The 25113-nt window shown below is 38.2% G+C and overlaps 1 protein-coding gene across 2 annotated transcripts in view; it reads left to right on the top strand.

Moving 5' to 3' along the window:
• Dh31-R (Diuretic hormone 31 Receptor) overlaps positions 1-24574 on the top strand; it is a 596582-nt gene extending 572008 nt beyond the window's left edge. For both annotated transcript variants that reach the window (XM_067139429.2, XM_067139428.2), the window contains exon 10: positions 24286-24574. In XM_067139429.2, the coding sequence (XP_066995530.1) occupies positions 24286-24333 (48 nt within the window). In that variant the 3' untranslated portion in view covers positions 24334-24574. The remainder of the gene's footprint in view (positions 1-24285) is intronic.
• Positions 24575-25113: the final 539 nt, after the last annotated feature.

Genomic DNA, 25113 nt, shown 5'->3' with positions numbered 1-25113 from the left:
AAAACAGCCTTGGGATGACCCTGCTCCATTCCTTGTCTCACTAGATTTAACCAAAAGACACTTGTTCCGGAGATGGGCTGCCGACCCACAAGCGTAATATTTGCGGGTTATGGAAGTTAGGAGAGGTGGATGGCGAAAATTACTCGAGGACGGAGGGGGCTCCTTCGCGATACGTAAGGTGTCGGCATATCTAAGTCCTTCGGCTAAGACAGCCATAGCCTCTAATTCAGCAAATGTTTGAGGACGCGGCGCAAAACACAGATATGACCTGTAGGGTGGTGAAATCCCTTCCACAATTGCCTGTACAATTTGATCTTCAGGGAAATGAAGAGCAAATACCCTGGTGTAGAACTTAATGTCTTGGATGAAATCGGCGAAATCTTCATCGAGACGCTGTACTCGGTAATAGTACTTTTGTATTAGAGAAGACCTAGCTCGAGCCGGAATGAAATTAGCTAACAGATGGGCGTGGAAGTCTTCTACAGGTGATTGATCAGTTATGGCTCTTACTATTTTGTCCGAGAGGACACCAATGGAATAGAGATAAATAATCTGGAGAATTTGGCACGGGGAAAGAGAAAAGACAAGAGCGTGATCCTGGAACTCTACTAAAAATCTTAAAAATGAAATGACATCACTAGTAGAGTTAACGGAAAACTTAGAAATACCCCTAAGCAACATCGCTAAACGATGAGGCAAACTACTGAACCCGGGTGACATAGTGGGTAACGGCCTAGAGGGCGGAGAATCTGTTTCAGAGAGTGCATTATTCAAAACAAATGGAGGAATGGATGTACGACGACCGGACTCATTTTCTAATGGGGCAGATGTTTGTTGGACTCCTACGGATTTGCTACTTTCTTCCCCCTTGGAAGAATCCTCCACATTAGCTATGTTTGCAACCGTGGCTTGATCGGTCTTGGGAGGAACTGTCCCAGTTAACAACTGACTAACTTTACTGGACATTTTAGAAAGGTGTTCTACAAGATTACTAGCCTCCTTACCCTGAAGTTCATTTAACTTAAGAAACAATAGATCGCTCACCCTATTATAAAAATGGTACAGTCTAGCCTGTACTCTTGTAAGTTGATTTGGGGATGGATCACCTACTTCAAAAAACCTAACTACGGATGCTAGTTCAGTAGTGCTGTCAGTGATCGTGGAGAGAGCCTCATCGATATCTTTCTCTCCCAAGGTTGGGATACTAATCGGCAAATCAAGGGAATCCTTAAGTTTGGTGGTATCGGCCACAACCGTGCCTCCAGATTGAACATTTCTAATGGTTAATTCGTAAATCAATTCCTCCTTGCGCAAATAGCCGGGAAGGAGGACTTCGCGAGGGATGGACATGATGGCAAAAGCTTGACAAATTTAGAAATTTGGAAAAGAAAATTCCAGCAACAGGGAAAATTGTTAGAGTTCAAATTAAATGCAATGTTTAGCCGTCAAAAGGGGCTTAAATGAGACCCATTCAACCATGATCTGCTACCACTTGTTACCGTGGTTTGGTGGATTAGCAGAGGTGAAAGAAGGTCCGGGGTGAATGGGTCTAACCACAAGGCCGAGATATGAATTAAAATTGCATTAAAGGTTATATTATCGAAAATAGCAAAACTTAACAATTTTCACATAGAATTTCAAAATTTAACAAATAACAAGTCAACAAATAACCGACAATCAGGTACAAGACCAGGAAAGCCAAGATTTAGGGACAAATTCACAATCTGAGCTTCAAGCCCCAATTTTTTACAATTTCTGAGCTCTCAGCTCACAACCACATATTTACCAAAGGGCAGAAAACCCCTAATAACCTGGAGCACTTGCTCCCACCTAGCAATGTCAGGCCTCCTAGAGGCACAAATCCAAATACTTAAAAGAGCTGACCCGCTCTCAGTTTTCCAAGCCTATTAAAGGCAATACCAGGCTTTACACTAAATTGCCATCAAGGCACAACGTACACAAAATGAAACGGGGGTATCTTGTACCCAACCTACTGGGCCTTAGTAAAAATATAATAGGTTAAGTAAATGGCCCAAAATGCAAAATGAATGGAGGCGTGAACGTACACTCCTACATGAAACTTTTTAAAACCTACGAGGCACTAGGCCGATGAAACAGGGGCTAGTCCCAAACTATGGAGGTGACTCGTATAAGAAAATGTTAAGACATTACAGAAAGGAAGGAAACCAGTTACAAAACGTAGTCACCTCCAATCAATATGAAGGGGAGCTCGAGAGGGTAAAGCACTCTCTATCCCCGAATTGCATTTACAGATTTAATGAAGTTTTTACATCAAACGGCAAAAAAATTACATGTCGGAAAAATAGTTTACATTGTAAAGGGATTCGGACCTTTCCCGAGGGTTAAACTGTTGAGCTAGCAAGAAATAAAGATGTTAAAGGGCCATTACCTTATTGAAGAGCTGCCGCCTGATGAAAGAGGCGCTTCCCGCCTCCTGCTACATGTCCATACACTAGGTTAAATGTTGATGAAGTGGCCGAGAGACAAGAAAATCAGCAGTTTTTATACCCTCGGGGAAAATTCGAGACCTTTCATGAATAAAACAGCCACACCCACTCGATTTTATTGGTCAGTGTAGACAGTACACTCAAAATCGAAGAAGAAAGACATGATTGGTCAAAAATAATTACAGAAATTCTGGATTGGCTCAATTCAAAACCGGCGGAAAGAAAATATTAATATTGCCAACCCACAAATAAATGAACGAAATTTAGTAAAGAGAAAACTTATGAATACAAAATTTCTTCAAAAAAGTTCCTCCATTTCGCACCAGGGTGCATGATCATAGTTTTTTAGTAGAGACATCTATAAGAAAATGTCCACACTCCTTGATCAAATGGAAAACAAAACAAGTTGAAATCCATACAGTATTGACAACTTCGTAATCACAAAATTTACGGTAGTGACATTTTCTGAGAAACTTATGAGCTGATCCAGTTTTTAAATTTCAGAGTTTCTCCTGAAGAGGAGGATTTATTGGCGCAAGATTTAAAACTGCGGCATAGGGGTGTACCGCCCGGTATAATAATAATAATAATAATAATAATAATAATAATAATAATAATAATAATAATGATAATAATAATAATAATAATAATAATAATAATAATGTTATGAGTTTTACGTACAACTACGTACATTTTTATGGTTTTTCGGAGATGCCGAGGTGCCGGAATTTATTCCCCCAAGAGTAATTTTATTTGCCAGCAATTCTACCGCACGAGACTGACGTATCTGAGCACTTTCAAATACCACCGGATTAAACCAGTATCGAACCTGCCAAGTTGGGCTCAGAAGGCCAGATAAGCTATGTGATTAATATTAGAATAGAGGGCATAATGATTTGAGTGGGTGAGAGACGCCGTGAACGGATATTTTCATATTTTTTATGCGTATTTAGCTGTAGTATTATCGTTCTCAAGCCATCATCAAATTCAGATTATTTATTTTGCTCATTCATTAAGAATATTTATATCGTACCGCGCTATCGCAATCCCATAAAACCTCAGCGACGACTTGTACGTATGCTCCATCCATCCAAGAGCGGGCGAGAGAGCGAACGTGTGACGTCATTCTGTCATCGAGTTTTCGCAAGCGAAACGAGTCCTAGCCTGGACGCGAAAGTGTCGAGTACCGCGATTCCAGGCATCACTCGCGCACTTCACTAGCTGAGAGTTGCAGGAGCGGAAAGACGGCTGAGCACAAAGTAAGGTTAATCCAATGATACGTAGAGGTATAGATAATAGTAGAGAGCATACAGTCCAGTAGAAACGTAGGTATTGCAGAGTATATGGAGACGTAGATGCGATGATATTTCCGGAAGGTTGTAGAAAATTAGATCGAGGAGGTTATGGCAAGAGCACGTTACAAGTTGCTTTTGGAGACACTTCTCTAGAGTACCGTAATCTATCAGTTTCCACACAGCAATATTTCATTGCTTCTGAAAATTTGTGTTGTGTCCAAATATATTATGCACTTGTGTTATTACATAACACTGTGTGTGAGTCTGTGTGTGCATGTGTGCGTGCGTGCATTTTCTGTCCATACTTTGAATGGAAGCATTTTTTTACGTAAGAATTCACAGTGCCACACGCAAGTCAGTAAATGTGTAAAGTCTTTTTAAATGCCTGAAAAATTATTTCAGTGCATGTTACCGTAATACTATATCACAATTATTATTATTATTATTAGTAGTAGTAGTAGTAGTATGGTGTACTATTGCAATCAAATTATGCTACATGACCACTTTATAGAGTTACCTCGTTTCAAACAATGAAGTTTTACTTTAACCCTCTCACTACTGGTGTACGCGATCATTTACATCAAATTCTACAGCTATTCTGTTAGTGAATATGAAGTATTAGATATTTTGACTTCTGTTATCTGCAAGAATGCACTTCCGTCTTCACTATTGTAAGTTTGGCAACCTTGGCAATCGACAGCGCTGACGTATGCAGTCAGTTGTTTTCAACATGGCAGACAGAGATCCTTCCAAACCAGGTTAGTGCCGAGTTTATTCAAAATTGCCTATTTAAATATCGTAAAAGTTTACAAATCCCAATGTAATTTGAAAATAGAATAGATGTTTCATATTAGAGCACCAATTTTTGAGATTAATTTCCGAACCTAGATTGTATACCAACAGTCAAACTTCAATGTACATTTTCGTGTACATTTGTACTCAGTGGGTGCAATTATTAGAGCTATGTTCAGTGTTCCTTCGTGATGTTTATTTTTATAATTAGCTACCATTATTGACATTTATTGTTGAAAATATGTGTTTATCCATTATTGTTTACTTACGCCTGTGATATATGTTTATTAGGTCCATCATGGCGATCAGCTTCGGAACGTGTTGGTATACATATAGAGAAATCAGCTTTGCATCTACTTGATAAATTGATGAGTGATGAATTATCCGACTTGTCTGATTTGTCGGATGATTGAGACGGAGAGATACAGCAGGCATTCACAATTCAATTGCACCTATTCCAGGCGAGTTCATTTATTTATTTTTTCGTTTTATCGTAACAAATGGTCATGTTTGTGAGAAGGTGTTATGTGTAACTATGGTGTAATTATACGCGCTATGAATAACACGTAATCAGCTGTGACCTGTAGTTGAGGACCAACCCTAGCATTTGTCTGAACTGAAAATGGGAAACCACTGAAAACTATCTTCTGGCTTGCCGTTGGGTGGACTGGAACTACCTCGTTCCTGGATTGAATGACATAAGCGGGAATTTGTAAATGTTCCTAAATACAACAACCAAGAAAGGGAAATAAGAATAGTGATATTATTATTGTATCTGCTTTGTTTGTGTATTATCAATGATATTTTATTGTTGCAGTGGACGAGTTGCAAGCGTAAGATGACGAGTCGGATACTTCGTCCGTAGACCATATGCTGGCAGGTATGGAGAACAACTACATACTGGAGAAGAAGATCAGTTGTCAAGAACCCGCGAAAGTATCGGGACTACAAATTCCACCGTTACACAATCTGAATTTGAAACGCAGTTTGTTGTAACAGCAAATATATACATCAGATGACGTCATAGTACTGTTGATCCGCTTCCTGACGATTGGGAACAGTTTGATATGGATTGCAATATAGTAATGGAATCTGTAGAATATTTCCGAAGATATATCACTGAAACAATTTCAGAAGAAATAGCAGAAAAAACAAATTTATATGCCCTTCAGAAAGGAGATAAGAATTTCAAGCCCACTAATAAGCAAGAAATTGATGTGTTGATTGGACTTCATATATACATGGGTTCACTTGGATTTCCCCGGATAAGTCTCTATTGGGATAAAAGTTTTGGTATGTCCCTTTTCCAGTCTTCTATGACAAGAAATAGATTTTACAGCCTGTGCACAAACTTGCATGTTGTAAACAATCTTGAACGTAATCCTGAAAACAAGAACAAGTTCTATAAAGTGAGACCAATTTACTATGCTGTTCAAAACGATGCAATGAACTTATTCTGGAGAAAAGGTTGTGCGTTGACGAACAGATTGTTCCTTTCAAAGGGCACTTTTCTGCAAAGCAATATATGCGTGTAAGGCTAAACCCTTGGGGTATCAAGTTATTTTTTTTGTGTGGGGAAAGTGGATTCTTTGATATACCAAGGCAAAACCACAGAATTGAATTAAGGACTGCAAAATAATTTCGGCTTGGGGCCAGGAGTTGTAATACAACTAAGCGAACGCATTCACACTCCACATTCCCATTTGTATTTTGACAATTTTTTTAATTCATACCACCTACTCAAAGTCCTGAAACAAAAGGGAATTTTAGCTGCAGGCACCGCACGGATAAACCGCTTCTCAAATCCGCCATTTTTACCTGAAAAGGAGTTGAAGAAGAAAGAACGCGGTCTCCAGGAAGAGGTCACCAGTAAAGACAAAGACGTTGTTCTGGTTAGGTGGTTCGACAATAGGGCAGTGACACTAGCTTCAAACTTTTTTGGGATAGGAGTCAGTGACGAAGTGAGGCGATGGGACAAATCTGAGAAGAAATACATTCAAGTAAGGAGACCTGAAGTTGTGAAAATGTATAATGCTTCGATGGGCGGAGTCGACCTCTTAAATTTCCTTATTGGTTTGTACAGAATATTCATTCGATCTCGGAAGTGGACGCTTCGAATGATATTTCACGCTATTGACTTGGCAATTTGTAATAGCTGGTTGGAGTACAGAAGACATGCGGAGACACTCAAAGTCCCAGTGAAAGACCGCTTGGATTTACTCCATTTTAGACTAGCCATAGCCAACGCTTTGGTGCAAGAAGGCAAGACATTCCCTGGAAGAAAGAGAGGACGGCCAAGTTTGGATGGTGATAATATGCCTGTACCAGCAGCACCAAAGAGAAAAGTGTCTGAAAGTCGGCCATCAAGTCGATTTCGACACGATACCATAGATCATCTACCAATACACTCTGGTACAAAAGAAGCAGGAAGGTGTAAAGCCATCGGTTGCAAGTGTAGGTCTCACTTCCTCTGTGCTAAATGTGACGTCCATCTTTGCTTGAACAAGGACTGTAATTGTTCTATTGATTTCCACACAAAGTGAACAGTTTTGTGTGTTTCATTCAGTTTCCGCATCGCGCATACGCTGTAAATACTTTGTAGTGTTTTATGGCTCGAAGGTTCCTTAGTTGTATTTCTTATGTGCACAATGAATCAATGGGGCCGAATTGAGCTAAATTTAACTTATAATGTAGTAAATATATAATTTTGTGAAAATTAATAGCATACTGTATCTATTTCCAAGTCTTAATTTTGAACACTGCAGGAAACAAGTACAATCTTCATTTTGGTTGAATTGACTCCTTTGAATACATTTCTACATTATCATGTACAATCTGGATCTTCACTTTCGAAATTGATAAAACCTACTACAGTTTTAAATTGAAAGTTTTTTCAAAGTTTTACATTGTCATCTGAGCCTGTAAAATATGCACTCAGTTCGTATGTCAAATGGTTTTGTGGGAATGATTATTTCCTTAGTACTCACTTGAACCCCATACAGAAGAATTTGAATGTTTTAAACCCTATCTTATTTCACATCTAGGATGTAAAAGCGACCAACCTATGAAATTTTTATTTTGTAGATCGAACAGTAAAGAAGGAATGAATACTTTTTAAGGGGTGAATTTCTTTAAATATTTGTTAACATCTGGACACCAACCTTCATTAAAAAATTAAGTTCATGCCTGAAACGGTTTCGGAAGAATGGATATTGTGTTTATTAGATTCAACCATCATATAAAACCCTTAGGGGAGAAATATTGTGAAGTACACAATATTTTACAACTAGGACATAAAAGAAGACCATTCACATAAAATTACCACTTTTACGTCAAACGGTTTTGGGGGATGAATAATTTTGTTTATGAAGCTAACCTCATTTAACACTTTAGGGGTGGAACATTTAAAAGTATTTCCTATTTCAAAACTAGGATTTAAAATTTTGGAATTTTGTCTTCGTACATTACAACATTTTGGAAGAAGGAATTAATATATTTGTTTTCGGATCTTAACCCCCATTTAACTCTCTGAGCTGTTAAATTTGTTTCAAACCTTCTGTTATTCAACACCTAGGATACTATTTGAAAATTAAACTTCATAATTCAAATGGTTTCATATAAATGTATATTTTTGTCATCATTCCTCAACCCCCAGTCAAAACCCCCTTAGGGGTATATTGTTTTAAGCACACTTCTTATTTGTATCTTCATAAAATAATTCAACTCCTTTTACACGCCCTTAAGTTGATTCGACCTCCCTCCCCACCACAAAATACATGTGTCTATTTTTAGAGGAGATTCCAAGTACCAATTTTCTCTTCCGTAACATCCTTCGTTTTCGAGATATAGGTAACGTAAGGGTTATTCTGCCCGAAAGCAGGTCCGAACCTCCGCAGAGGTGCTCCTGAGCCGGAGTTTACGTGCGGTAGGGTGGCCAGTTCCTTTCCGCTCCTCCATTCCCTTACCCCCCACCAACAGCGCGTGGCAACGCATCCAACTCCTGACCACACCCAATGTTGCTTAACTTCGGAGATCTCACGGGATCCGGTGTTTCAACACGGCTACGACCGTTGGCTTTCTAGATATAAGTATCATATATTTTTAAAAGAGTTGCTCTTAGTTGCGCTCCACCGGTATGGTTGTTCACATTGCGCGCAAGGTTCTATTGGTTCCAACTTGGATTGGGAACATTCCTCACACTACAGCAAGAATTCATTATATTACAAGAATGTCATATGGTTTTATCTACATTTAATTTCTGTATTAGATACATTGGACCTCAAGTAAGACAGATACCCTCTGCGCCAATGTTCAACTTTCAGTTCTCCACCTGAAGATGCACTCGGAATTCTAGAACTCAATAGAAGCATTTGGACTTTGCATTCAACCGGCATATTACGTTTTTAAAGTGCAATTTTAGAGTATTCACCAACAAGGGCATATTTTAATCATCATTGCAATAACTGTATGATAACTATTCTTACAGTCTAATTGTATTTGACGTAAATCCTAAAATGTTATTTGTCATTGATAAGCACAACATTATTTCATCTATAACAGTTCATCTATCCACCATTTTATGTGTACATCATCGCATCACATACATTCTTTTAAATTTTATTTCCACAATGTAATTCTGTCTTAGGACTTCGGCATATCCATAAGTATCTTAATTAGGCTGATGATGACCCATATAGGGTCGAAACTAGTACCTTGTTAATATATTGTAATGTATTTATAAACATTGCAATTACTGTCTAGTATTGTGTAGGTGGAATAAACTTTGTATTTTATTATATATGTAATCTTAATTCAATACGGAACCAATAATGAAGTTTATAACCTTGAATATGCACCGCTCCCGCGTCCAGGTGGGGATACATGTGTTCCAGACTAGCTCTTGATAACGATTCCATCTGTCTAATATTCCTGGGTTGTGAGTTCCGCGTGAGAAAGTACGCCAATGACCTACGCAGAAGGACGTCTCCAACACGCTATCAGTTGGATACCATACTCGCATGTTGCCGAAATTTATCGCAAAATCCAGGTTATTACGGCATTTCAAGAAATTCGTGCATGTTGCTATCGAAAACGCAATCAGAAATAGAGTCATTATAGCCTTATATCTAGCTCTTATTCTAAGTAGGCATTAAAAGAATTTTTATATTTTCACTACTCAGCTTTTATTGGCAAATCAGTCTAAGTATGCTTTGAAAATCACGTAAAGTATTGTTAGAAATTGTCTCATATAATGTAGATGGTTTCATAACGCAATCAGCATCTCTATGTGCCGTAATTATGTTGCATTGAAAGAAAACAAGTTTGAAATACCTCTAACAAATAATTGGAAATCAGGCCTCATTCATCTGATACGCTCATTCTGGCCTGTCGAAATATTATGTTGTAATTAAGTAATATCCGTAAAAATCAAATGAAAAGGAAAAATTAAATTATATATAATCAAGTGAAAAATTATTCAATATAGTTGAAATAATTAGATGCATCCAATTGGTTTAAGTGAAAACAAAATTATACTCCCTAATATATACAACATTTCAAATTGTGGTTTCAATTAAGAATGTAAAAACGCAGTGAAAATAGCCAATAATTAATTAATTAATTAATTAAGGTCTGGAATCTTTTCTTAGTGAGCTGGATTGCTCCTCAAAGTTACCAAAAATTCTATCATTTGAACTTAAATTCACATGTGACTAGAGAAATGAATATCACTTTGCTGAAAACTTCACATCCACGTCCATGCACAGCAGGAAAATCGTGTGAGAAAGTAATGTTTGTTCTTTAGGGATTTCCACTAATTTAAGTTTGAAAATTTCCATAATCTTTTCATATTTCATGTTGACTGACCTCCATATAAGCAAATTCAAGTCCACTTTAAGTCGTAATTAATCTCAAATTAATTCTATCATAAGGCTTATGTGGCTACCTCACTCAATTATTATTTTAATTCATGGTTGAAATTCATTTAAAGTGCGTATCTGGCTGAATGTAGCATTGCCAAGTGTATTTAACTAACTTTCCAACAAATAATACCATAAGTGGAAAAATTGACATATTAGAAGACTCTACCTTCATCTAAAAGTCCATATATTAATGACTAAGTTACCAGTGATGTGTCAAACTGCTCCCATAAAAGCATAAAATTAAGTTGCCGTATGTGAGAATACTTAAAAATGATCGTAGATAAGTCAGTGAAGGCCTAAATATTAACGTTATTGGCCTCTCGGCTCCTCTGATGATCCTACATACTCAATTAACTCTATATTGATGGCATTGAGATCGTATCCTAACCTATTTTGTATATCAGGGAATAAAAACAGCAATTGAAAACAGTACGTTTCAATATATACCTTAGCATGCGCAATTTACACATACTATCATCTCTTGGAAGAATACTATGACCAAACTTTCCAAATAACCATAACTATCACCATCATAATCTACTATCAACTCATATCATTTTTTCATTCACCATTTATCACTTCAATTATCACGTAGCATTCATATTAGTGCGTCTCAAGGCACTCATTTCATCAAGTACTCGGCATATGTGTCATAACCTACACATATAAAACATTATCATTACCGTCATAGTATCAAAGAAAAGTACATCACAACATTAAACTGTGCTACTATACTTTGTCGTAAACATTCCCTAAATACGATCTCCACGCTTGGTATTCTGTTAAAGCCATCACGCAAGTATATTAACCTCCACATGATACTCTAACACTTCACTGACAACGATTTAAAAACAGCAATCACTTCTCTAACACCATATTGATAAACTTGCGAACGGCATTCACTGGTATTTTACGCCTATGTATGGGATTAACTGTAACTTCAGATGAATACCTACTTCCTTGTAACTACACTTGAATATTAACTACGCACGCACAATGTCACAAATCATGTCACATATATCCAAAAGAAATAAAGGTTTCTACTTACGAAACGACTCATAGGGGACTTAACTTTGCTTATTGGGTAGTGACTCCCATCTCGCTGTTGTTCATCGGGAATGGTAGGCCTCGCTCCATAGTTCGGCTTAGGTAATCGGGTCCATCTCGTCCTCTCAGCTGATTACCACCCTCCTGGGTCATCAATCTCGTGAAGCGCCACCATAGTCGGAGGAGACTCTGCCTCAGCCTCTTAGAACATCATAGTGGTCTTCAATACGTCAGGGACAGAATAACACAATGCATTAGTTGATTTTGACATGATGTAAACCGTTTCGTAGTACCAATGATAAAGCAATATATGTGCTCTAGGCCGTCTAATTTAACTATAACAGCTCTAAATGTACTCTTATTTGTCAACTCCATTGCTTGCTGAACGGATGTAAATTTTCTGTGCTTTTAAAATTGCACTTTATAGCCAGTTGAATTCCGCTCTCTACGGTGTGCAGTATCGGGCAAAATATAATGCTTCCGAGCCCAACTGTGACGTAGTAACTGAACCAAACTTGACGTTTCCTTATAGCTGGTCTATAATTTCACGTATATATGTCAACCTACAGTTGACGTTGAGCGGGCTGTCGCGGAATTAATTCTTTCTTCAATGATTGATTATAAAATCTGATATCTAACTCGTTTCTTTACACGATTCCGTCCTTTCTTCGCTGCAGTGCTGGATTGAGTTTTTATTCTAATGGAAGTCTCTTTTTTCAATAATCAGTTTAAATAATCCGCTTCTGTCATTCTTTCTCACCGCCTTCTAAGAATGGTTCTTTCGGTGATTGCCGGTTGAAATTATTATCTTTTCGGCTCGTACCGCCGTTAATTGCTTTTATATTGATCCTTTAATGGCTGGAACGCCATTTTTGTTCCTAATACTGCAACTATAGAACGGTGAAATGGCACAAATAAGTATCATCAAACAAAAAACAGCAAGTCATTTTCAATCCATTAATTATTCTCCCATCCCTTAATTAAATTTTCCAAGAACAAAAGAAAACGCTTTTGTCTATTTTGAAAGGAGATTCCAAATAAAAAGTTTTATGTCTGTAATATCTTCAGTTTTGGAGATACCAATATCCTAATAAAAATAATTCAACCACGTTTTTTAGTCTTTTTACCCCCCCTTAAGTGTTTATTCTGAAAACAAAAGAAATACGTGTTACTTTATTTTTAAAAGAGATTTCAAATATCAATTTTCACATCTGTAATATGTTAAGTTTCTGAGATGAGATGTACTGCAGATATGCAAATTTTAAAAATTCACCCGCTTTAACACTCCTCCTTTAAGTAGACTATATATTGTACTGTAGATATAATAATTTTAAAAATTCACCCCCTTTGTCACTCCTGCCTACCCCCCTCTTAAGTAGATTTTCCCAAAAAAAATATACTTTTTTAAAGGAGATTCCAAATACCAATTTTTATGACTGTAACATCTTTAGTTTTTGAGATATAAGTATCCTCATAAAAGGTATTCAACCCATTTTTCACCTTTTTCACCCCCTTAAGAGGATTTTCCAAAAGCAAAAAAATTCATTTTCCTTATTTTTTATTTTTATCTTTAAACTGTTAAGTTTTGAGATATAGATACACACATTTTAAAAATTCAAACCCCTTTTTACCCCCTTAGCGATGGAATATCCAAACATCCTCCCTTAGTGAGCACCTACATACTTAGTAATATAAATGTATCTTCAAAATTTCATTTCATTATGTCCAGGAGTTTTGGCTCGGCGATGATGAATCAGTCAGTCTGTCAGGACATGTTATTTTATATACAGGATGAGCAAAAAATGCCGCACGTGGAGGACAGCATGCGGTTCCTCGTCGAAATTCATGATAAAAGTTTATCTTGCAAAATCTAGTCCCACCAATAGGTTTAATAGAAATGCGAGCTAAGAAACGGGGCTCTGGCAACTCTGTAACGGCGTGCAGCGTGGCCAAGCACAGGTCGCATGAACTCGGCGCTCTGCCGGAGCTGTCCCATTAGCTCAGTGAGATGAAGTAATGCCATAAATGCCGGTTGTGTGGACGTGCCGATGTTCGAGTCGCGTTCGCACCAATTTTTTTTCAGTTTATGTGTTTCAAATTGTATCCAATGTACACCTCCACTATGCAATACACTATGTTCTGTCTTACCGTTACAATTACCTTTATTTAAACATTCCAACATAACATCAAGTTCTTACAGACATAAATGACCACTTTGTTTCGTCCATGGCACACATAAAGCCAATACGTAGATCATAATATTGGATACAGTAACATTGTATCTATCCAATGTGGTAAAAGGAAACGCAATACAATACAGTATGTAGGTTATACTGGATTGCCTATTATGCTACGCAAAATAATTCCATAGTGTACGTGTGACTTCCAGTCTTATCTTCACAGAGCCAGTGCGTACACTTACGAGCAACGTTCACTTCACAGCAGATGTTCAAAGTGACCACCTTGCATTTGCAAACACCTCGCCACTCGCTGGAGCATACTTTGCCGGACCCTACGCAACACACATGCATCCACCATTGCCGATGCAACATGCACGCGAGCTATTACGTCTTGTACACCAATGGATGGCGTATTATAAACATGTTCCTTTAACTGTCCCCACAAATAAAAATATAGTGGATTAAGGTCCGGGGAACGTGGAGGCCAGAATGTTGGACCTACACGACCAATCCATTTCTCTGGAAACGCTTCATTTAACCAGTTATGCACAGTCATTCCAAAGTGTGGCGGTGCACCATCATGCTGAAACCATAGCTGTCTCTGAACACCAAGAGGAACGTTTTCTAAAGCGTCAGGCAAAGTATTGCGCAGAAACGAAAGATAGCAGGGCGCATTCAACTTGTCCGGCAATAGGTAAGGGCCTAAAAGCACTCCTACCACGATTCCAGCCCACAGGTTTATGCCAAAGCGTGCCTGAAAGCACGTTCACAGGTGACATGTGGGTTGTGGTCAGACCAATAATGGCTGTTGTAATGGTTGAAAATACCTTCCCGAGTAAAGCTACATTCGTCACTCCATATCACATTCTTTATAAAATGTTCGTTATCTTCAACTTGTTGCAAAAGCCATTCACAGAAATGTACTCGTTAAATGCGGTCTTCTGGCCGCTGTGTTGAGTTAACGTGTAATGATATGGATGCAGTTTTTGTCATGCAACACGTCAACAAACTGTGAGTTACCTGGTACTGCCTTGCAATATCACGGGTACTTCGTCGAGGTGATTGGTGAACGACTTCAAGAATGTCGTCCTCTGTTTGTGGAGTACGTCTAGTCCTTGGACGACCTCTGTCCACTACTTGTGGATGAAGATTACCGGTTTCCTGCAGGCGTTGCTCGAGGCGACGAAAAACATTCTTATTGGGATGGTGCCTTTGAGGGTGCCGTGCTGCATACTCACGAGCAGCAGCAGAAGCTTGTTTATCGGATGCACCCAACACTAAAACATATCGACGTATTCGCCATTTGTGTACTCCATCAGGAAGCTGCCCTACATGCACTTGACAGGACCAGTTATGATTGTGCACTGCATGGTTACTCGACTCATGCATTCAGTTGAATGGATCACACTGTCATGTGTTCGACTATTGTCATGTGACAACAGGATGTCATGTGTTCGACTATTGTCATGTGACAACACGATGTCATGCTTACAAACGCAGTTACATGACGGAACTAGGGACCTGACGTCACACACACTAAAGAAAAAACAACCTGACGTAGATTTGAGCCGTAGCTCCATGGTACATGTGGGTTTAATAATCCAGCCGTCTACTCAGTGAGCTGCGATGGCAGGTATAGTAGAGCAGGATGATGCACATTTCTCTATTACATTCCAATGCGCTGCAGGATGTGACAGTGTTGCCAGCTTCTTTTTCGACTTGTTTTCCAACAGCACCAGATCTGATTTGGCTATAGAAACTTTTGTCTTGCAGTGGGATGAGGAATCGCATGCCGACCTCCAAGTTCGGCATTTTTTGTTTACCCTATATATAGATGTAAACACAATTCACTAGTCGTAGCAATTCACATCAGCTGAATGTTTCCACAGAATATATAATACACACAAAAAATATGTTTTAGTTAAAACAATTCATGTCAGCTTAACTATTTTAAGAATTTTATTATTAAACAAAACCCAGGATCCTGGCTATTTTGATCTTCGGTAGTAGGAACAGTGGCTGAGGATGCCTGAAAATAGGCTTAAGACATAACAATAATGTAAAAATGTTTATGTAAAGCAATAAAAACATAATGTATTGAAAAAGTGGACTCTCAAAAAACATTATTTTAGAAACATATACGTTACTCAGTATGGACCCACGATGATATTTATAACTTGTAACAGGCTAATGCACCAGTGTGATGCATGCGGTCGCCAAATGACGCACGTGCTATGAGGTAAGTTGAGTACAGTACCTCTACTTGGTAGTCAGGGGTATACGCTGTTTATCATCCGCTGCCTGTTCCAGTGTACAACAGACAACCGGGGTCTTTGCAAGAGTATGGCAGAACTGCTTGCGCCATTGCAATACATGCATTGATATGACGGTCATCACGTTGAACAATTACTATGAGCTACGTTGTTGTTGTTGTTGTTGTTGTTGTTGTGCGGCGTACGCTGTGTATGTTCATAACACAATAAATATGCATTTCCAACCATTGGTTCCCTATCTCAATATAATGGTTTGTTTCAACATGACCCAAAAGGTTTGAGACACCCTGTATATTACAAAGGGTATATACCAGAAAACATCATGCAGTCAGCTATGCAAAAGCAACAGAAATGCAACAAGTGCACAAAGCTGGTAATGTGAGATTTTGAACACAACATTATCATACTAATATAAATGGTCTGTTGTTGGTAGGGACCTGCAAAAATCGCATTTGCGAATATGCGATTTTTTTAATCTTGTACTAAATCCAAGCCTACGGTAGTTCTAATGTGGAATAAAATCATTTTTACACATAAATAGAAATGCAAAAAATGCGAATTGTGACCCAAAATGCTAAATTAGTATGAATATGTGATTTTGGTGCGAATTCTGAGAATTCCGATTGATGAAGAAAAGTAGCCGATCGATTGCTGCTTGCTGACTTTAATCGATATTTACAATGGGAATAGCAGGGGGGAATAAGATCTGTATCGATTATTATCGAAATGTAAATAGAGTGTAACAGAAATAACGAGATAGATCCAGCATTGTTTTCGTGTTATTCAAAATTGAAACTAGTGAAGAGTAGAAAGTCAAGCGATCGTTTAGGTTATGGGGAGCAGGACAAAAACTGAGCACGAAAGGGCTCAGCAATATGCAAAGAATGGTTTATATGCCACACATTCAGCGACAGTGTTTTGTACGTATTGTAATTGCCGACTTGGGTGGGAAAAAAAAGATAGCATTGCGAAACATGTTAAATCTGAAAAACATGTGGGTAAGCGACGCGATAACGAAAGTTCAACCCCTGCTGCTAGTACGTCTCAAAGAAAGCAATCTTCTCTGCTTACACAGTTAGATAGTTCTAAACGACGAAAACTTTCCTGGGATAACTTCTCGAAATGCACAGTTGAAGTATTTCCAAAGCAAATATAGCTCTGGAAAAGCTGGAAAGCAAATCGCTAAGAGCCTGGATTACTGAGTTTTGAAATGAAGAGCTGCCATGTTTGAGAACTCTACGTGAAGTATATATACCAGGTAATGTTTGATTTCATTGATCGGGTACGGTTTAGGTATTACGGCATCGAAACCAGGCGCAAAATTGAAGGATACCGAATTTGAGTGTAATTTCCATATCGAACTATCTTACCCATACCCAATTGATCCAGTAATTTTAAATTATTTTGTTATAATTTTAGGTTTTTCTTTATTTCTAGAAGTTGCATCTGACCACCAGAAAAAAACAGCAGAGGTTCTAGTGGGGAAGAACATCAACATACTCTGTGATGAAACAAAAAAATCAAAAATCTCTTTATTTGCAAATGAGGTGTCTACCTCGGCGGCAAATGGTACACTAAAATACATTATTGTCAAGCACTAAATATTAAATTAACAAGAAGAAAATCTTCCTATAATACAATATTATACAATTTACGCTAACAATTTTTTCTATTAAACACACAGCTCATCCTTAATAAATTTATATTGTTTACAAAATTCTACTTATAATATCTCCTGTACTACTTACAAATATAGTCAACTGATATACAGTATGTGGAATTACTTCAAATGATACTATACAACTGGTATAAGATTAAAATGTACATTGCATTTATTTACTTATAATAATTCTTTTACCCATTCTGGAACCTAAGTAACATAACGACCTGCTGCGTCTTAACCAGAGCCCCTTTTGCCACCACTTTTCAGAGTTCCTGAAGGGCCTTCACAGCTACCGTAACGGTCCAAGGGCCCTCGAAGTCCCCACTATACTTCACCTCTACAGGCAGTCCCCTACTTTGGCTGTCCAAACTCCTTAGACCAGGGGATGGAATTAATTTATTCATTAACCTGCACTGGTCGAATGCCCTCTAACATGTCATTTATTTTCTCTGTTCCTGTTTATTCTCTTCTTGAATATCTGTACAGATTTTGGAAAAGGATCAAACACTACCCCTGGTAAACTGTTCCACTCTTTCACACCCTTCCCAATGAATGAAAATTTACCCCAATCGCTTCTGCTAAAATTCCTTCTAATTTTATATTTGTGGTCAGTCCTGCCGATATAATTATTTTCCAACTGAAGCCTCTCACGGATATCTCCCCATGCTTCTTCTCCTGTATAGGCTCTATATAATCCTATAAGTCTAGCTTTCTCCCTTCTCTTACTTAAAGTTTCCCACCCAAGTTCCTTTAACATTTTTGATACACTTCTCTTTCTCCTGAAATCCCCTGTTACAAATCTTGCTGCTTTCCTCTGCACACTACCTACTTCTTTTATTAGGTATTCTTGGTGAGGATCCCAAACACTGTTTGCATATTTCAATAATGGACGAACCATACTTAAGTAACTTTTCTCTTTTAATTCTTTGTTGCATCCTTTAAGTAGCCTCATTATGACATGTAATGATCTGTATGCTTTCCCAACAATGTCATCCACATGACCCTTCCAGTTCAAATTACTTTCAAATCTCACACCTAAGTATTTGCACTTGCCATCTTTTGGGATGACTACCTCATCCAAAGTATATTCAAATTCAGTTTTAAAACTCCTGTTTGTAAATGTTGTAACACTTGATTTGCCTCCATTAACCTTCATATTATTCTCTTCAACCCATTGTTGAACCCAACTACAGATAGAATGGGCCATTGTGTTTTTATCATCATAATCCAAGTCCCAGCCGGATCGAAAAGAGAGCTGCACGTTGTTTCTTTGAACTATCTTGATGCAGGAAATGCTATAAACTGCTCTCGTGCTGTTTTAGAAGCTCTGCGCAGTTGTAGTGTACCATATGATGCAGTTAAAGTGTTTGTTAGTGACAGTGCCCCGTACATGACCCGGTGTTATGAAACATTAAGTGTGGTCATAGGGGATCATTGAATGCATGTACAGTGCTGGGCACACAAATTCAGCTTGGTTGGCAATAGTTGGGTCGCAGTGATGACAGATTTAAATCATGTGGTTTCGATGGTAAAGTCTGCATTTTTGAACACAAGAAAGCGAAAATATAATTATTTACAAATTCTTATCATCAAAGTATGGTGCTTCAAAGGAAGCAACGCTTTTTCCTGCAACTGTCATAAGCCGATGGAATAGCTGGTTTCAGGCTGTCTTCTATTTGGGTGCTTACTTTACTGATGTTGTTACATTTTTCAAGATGTTTGACATGAAGGACGCCAACAACTGTAGTATTATCTACCTGACTGATCTGAGTGACCGAGAAGTGAATAGGCTTCACTCCCACATGGTTTCTTCACAGTTCATGCAGCTGGATTCGTTGACCTCCTTACTGAAATTGAAGGGTCCCTGTATCCTACCTCTCATCTCCTTTACCCCAAACTGCATAACCTTGACGCCAGTTTTGCCTTCATTTGTGACGGGAATTTTTTTTTGCGGCAACTAATGATGCTTTGATTAAGCTCACCCCTCTACAGCAGGCTGCATGTAGAGACACATTTGTCAAAGCTGCTCATTCTTCACAGTGCAAGCTAGCCACATTGAAAGCTAAAGCATAAGCATTTTGTGTCAATTTCTCAAGCTTTGTATCCAAAAACCATAATTTTGAATAACACTGATAAATTAAATGAGCTTGAGAAATTGTTTTGAGTAACAGATCTCTCACGAAATGATATCTGGTCTGGTTACTGTTCTCTGAAACATGCAATTCAAACCCAGATGAAAGAAAGTGAAAAATGTGATGCCATGCTTGCATTAACTGCAGTTCAGACAGAGTTCAGCATATTTGCTAAATACTGTCTTAAGTTGTTGTGGACCCCAACGAACAATGTAGATAGCGAGCGCGTGTTGTCTCATTACAACACAGTGGTTATGGACAGACGGTGCAATTTGGAAAAAAGCAATGCCGAAGTACTGACAATGCTTTCGTTTAAACAATGAATTTGTATTGTGTGTGAACCAAGGACAATAATTGCACTTCATAAACGTGGAATTTTTAAAATTAATAATACCATGCGATTATTTTAACTTTCTAAATAGATGCTAATTTTCGAAAAATAGATGCTAATTTTGGAAGAAAATAGTTGATAAATTTGAAACAAATAGATGCCAAATTTTTCAGGTCCCTACTTATTGGACATTATAAATTTTCCAGTTAACTCATTCCTCGTTGTCAGCATTTTGCCCCAGTGTGCTAAGTTGGGCTCATCAATTGGCAAATAGCACACCCACCAAGACGCATGGCTAGTGCATACCGTTTACTCATTCAGGACAAGTATTTCAGGTTCCCTATGGAAATCAACATCTATATCATCTGATGGCCAGGCAGGCATCAATTTTTGGTAATGAGACTAAGTCTCTCATAGTGCATTGGCACTGCCGGTGGCTCCAAGTGGCCTATGCAGTGGCCTCCATGGTAAAAGAGGATATCACTGCTCAAAACAATTAAAAACCGATGCCTGTCTTGGTGAGACCATCCCCTACGATATTCGCTGATGGCAATGATTATATCAGAGGGCTACATTGCTGGAAAGAAACCAAGAGGAAGGCCAAGGAAAATGGTTATAAAACATATCATGAAAGATACAGGCACAAATAATTACGTAACGGTGAGGAGAGCAGCCAACAATCGTGCCATCAGGAGGAATTTCGTGGCAACAAACCCGTCTTAGAACTGAAAACAGGAAAGAAGAAATGTATTTGACTGCACTAAGAGTCTTTATAACTGCCTTGCTTTCAGAGCAGGTGGAAATATTGCTTGCCTATCAAAACATTTCTCTGCTGGTCTGAACTGACCTGTGTTTGTCGTAACAGCACAGAACATGGTCAGCCTGAAACACGCATATGCTGAGTAGTGGAGAAATTTGAAGCAACACTGGTACATAATGGATATGTCCAAAGGAGTAGACTGCAGCATGGCGTGATTCAAGTCTTGTACAAAGAAGTTGCTTTGTCTGGGATAACTGTCATCAGCCGTTCTTATGCTCTACAATGACGCACAGCCACACATTGCCAACATAACAATGGACACTCAGTATCATTTTTGCTAGTGTCTTATGGGTTCCACCTGTCAAGTGGTTCATGATTCTGTGGAAACGAGGTTCAACCAGTAACCAGCATCCTTTATTGTGAAGGGTATAGAGGAATATTTTCAGTTTTGGAACAGATTGCTCAAGGGCAGGGGTGATTGCCTGTAGAGGCTCTTGAACTCACATCAGTATACAGTAATCTACTGTTGTTTTAATATAGGTAGTGTAGGCTATGTTGTTCAAGGTACATTTCATCACTTAAGAAACAATGCCGCGTATCTGAGAATGCTCTTCCTATCCTTCAGACTGGTCACGCCTCCCAGCCACATATGGATATGCAGTTCATCATAACAAGTTTCGTTGTGTTCATTTTCCTATGCATATGTGTAAAGAAAAATGAACCTTATCATACCATACTGTAGGAACATATGTTTGCATGACCTGTTTACGTACCCCTACAGTCTACTGTACTTAAAATTCATTTTCCATTACACACAAGCAAAGGAAAATGAACACAACAAAAATAGTTCTGATGGGCTGCATATCCATATGTAGCTGGGAGGCGTGACCAGTTTTAAGGAAAATAATGGATAGGAAGAGTATTGTCAGACAGGTGGTATTGTTTCTTAAGGAATGATATAGTGTAAGTTTCTGGACACCAATCTTCTGTGTTTAACCCATTGCCATACTTTGATGGAACCTTCCGTCCTGCGATCGTAAGGTGGTAACGTACTTTGACGGACACTTCCGTCCTGGTGCACGGAACATTTGTAAGTTCATTATCGCAATTAGCTGGTCAGAGAGATTTATTCTGTTTCTTTGAAGCCTACCCGATAGATTTCAGATGATACCTGAAGCTATTTTCTCTGTGTAAATAATAACTCTGAGCTGAAATACGGAAAATAAAAAGCCCCTCAGTTTGCCACTATTTGTAAACAATCATGGCGGCATTCAAGCGCGGCATGGACGAGGTTATTCGTAACTGGCTTGAAAGTAGTGATGTTGAAAGTGGAAATGATTCTCTGGAGAGTGAAAATACATGGTCTTCTTCTTCAACTGACAGTGATGAAAGTGATTCCGACTTCAGTTCCGAGGTGATAGTACCAATCGAAACTACGAGACAAAACTAAAATGTAACAAGAGCGGGTGAGAAATCTAGTAATGGTACTTGGAATTGGGATCTTGTTGACAATAAGCCTGTTTCTGTAACATGCAAACCAGTTTCTGAAATTCATTCTATAGTGAGGAGGAGGTTGGGGAATAATCCAAAAGAAATTGATGTAGTGAATGAATTTCTAACCCCACAGTTCTGGGATCATGTTACAAAGGAGACCAATGCTTATGCCTCTACATTTCTTGCTAATTTATCTGCTCCCCTTGAAACCAGTAATACTTACGAACAAAAACATTGGTTTCCTGTTAGTATAGACGAGCTAAAAGCTCACTTTGCTCTGTGTATTCTTGTCACAGACAGAAAAGCCTGCAATGCAAGATAACTGGTCGAAACATAGAGTAATAGAAACTCCCATATTTAGTGAAACCATGCTATTAAAATGCTTTGTTTCTATAAATAAATTCTTGCATTTTAGTACGGACTCCTCCAAATCAAAGCATAACAAACTAAGAAAGGTTAGACCTGTTATAGATTTACGTTTGGACAGATTCAAGTTTGTGTATACTCCAGGAGAAAATATTTGCATTGATGAATCGATGATGAAATTCAAAGGTAGACTATCGTTCGTTCAATATAATCCATCCAAGAGAGCAAAATTCCGTATCAAGGTGTACAAAGTTTGCCCTTCAGAGAACGGCTATTGCTGGAATTTCAAAATATATACTGGGAAGGATTATGAGGGATGATCTCCCTACAATGATTTATTAGTTAATGAGAGGATTGTTACTGACATGTGTAAGGATCTTCTGGGTGTCTGGAGAACTTTGTATATGGATAACTGGTACAGTTCACCGTCTTTGTACGAGATTCTCCTGGAACATAACACATATGCTATTGGCATGGTTAGGGTTAACAGGAAACATATGCCTCCTAAGTTCAAGGAAACACAGCTGATGAAGGGTGAATTTACTTTCACTTCAGTGAACAAAATCCTAGCCGTAAAAATGGACTGACAAAAAGCCTGTACACTGTTTGTCAACTCAGCACGATAGACCCGATTTTGTTATAGTCCAATCAAAACGAGGAAAGAAGAAGCTGAAACCCAACCTGGCGGTCAATTATAATGGTGGAATGGGTGAGGTCAACTCTCATGATCAGCGACTGGTTTCGTTCCCACTCATGAGGAAGTATGTGAAAGGCTATAAAAAGATGTACTTCTACCTCCTTGATATGGCATTAGTGAATTCCTTTCTCATTTAGCAAATTCTCAACCCAACAATGAAGAATAAACACTTCACAGCATTCCGCATCAGTGTTGCAGAACAGTACTTATAAGGTGCTCAAGTACCCCAGTACCCCCAACAGAGGCCGTCCCCACACCGGTACCACCCCATTGAGACTTCAGAGTCAACATTCTGGGCACTTTCCATCCATAATTGCCCCTGCAGAGAAGAAATTAGTGCCATCCAAGCGATGCAAGGTGTGTTACGCGCAGGGTCTACGGAAGGAAACCTCTTTTCAATGCGTCAAATGCATGGTTGCCCTCCATGTTGATACCTGTTTCTTGGTGTACCATACAAAAACTGACTTCTCCAACCCATAAAAACACGATAAAAATTGAAAAAATTAATGGTATGTGTCTTCAAGTCTCCTTATGTGATTAGTCAAATTTATGTTAAAGTGACTGAAAAATAAATGGTATGTAAGGAAATATTTCCTTTCAAAAGTAATGGTAGGCCAAAGGATTAAATTAATCAATCCTTCTAAATCGATCAGTGCCAAAATAATTCTCCTTAATTATTTGAAATATGCCTAAATATATTACTAATCTCTGTTGAAAGTGACCCAGGGATTGAGGTGGTTCAAATTCATCTAGAATTCACAATATGATTTTTCATTTTATTTGTACATGACAATGGATTTAAATACATTTGTTATGTCTCTGCTATTCCAAAGTTATATTTAACAACAATTTTTATTTTCTTACAGTTCGTAAGATCTGCCAATGGACCACTGACTGGTGAAGACAATGTTTGAGAAAATTAACCAAAATGACGAAACATACTTGCCCATGAATCAACAGCATCGTGTAAGAAGAAAACTTCGAGATAACTTGAAGATACAATCTAGTCCTATCCTGTGAAATGAGACCAAAATTATGTGTAAATAATTGTGAAAACTTCTGAAGATTTTCAGAAGAAACTGTCTAATAAATGTGTGAAATAAAACATGTGATGTAGGTATCTTACAGGACTCTATATTTCTTGATGGATGTATAAACAGCAACAAAGATGATAATAATAAAGCATTATATTAATAATACATTCTGTCCTGGGAGTTCCTTGTTGCTGGAAAATTTGAACATTCCACTTCCAACACCTTTTTTCCCAAATAAGCATTATCCCCATTTTCGTTTTTCATTCCATAACAGTTCCACATCTCAAAAATACTTCATGAGGATATGAAAAATCCAGAAATAATATCTAAACAACTTGTAAACAATTTCATTATCAAATAGCTCTAGGGTTTATTCAGCCTACACCACAAACAAGCAACAAGATAATTCCTCAGGAAAGATGCAGCCAGACTGGGGGTAGACAGTCTAGCCCATTTACAAGGAAAGGTAGGTTACCGAGGTGTAATGTACCCATTTTGCTGAAGCTTGGACAAGTTGTTCGGAGTCAATAAATAAGACTTAGACCCTATGCATTTTCTTTTCTGTGGAAAATTAATTAAAGGATTTAAATCAGAGCCCTCTGAAAATAGGGATTTAAGACGATATTACTATTTTACATAGAAAATGTAATCTTTTCAAAC

This window comes from Anabrus simplex, chromosome 2 (genome assembly GCF_040414725.1).
Source record: "Anabrus simplex isolate iqAnaSimp1 chromosome 2, ASM4041472v1, whole genome shotgun sequence".
Taxonomy (NCBI): Eukaryota; Metazoa; Arthropoda; class Insecta; order Orthoptera; family Tettigoniidae; genus Anabrus; species Anabrus simplex.
The sequence above is the reverse complement of the archived record's forward strand: the minus strand, read 5'-3'. Positions and strand labels throughout refer to the sequence as shown.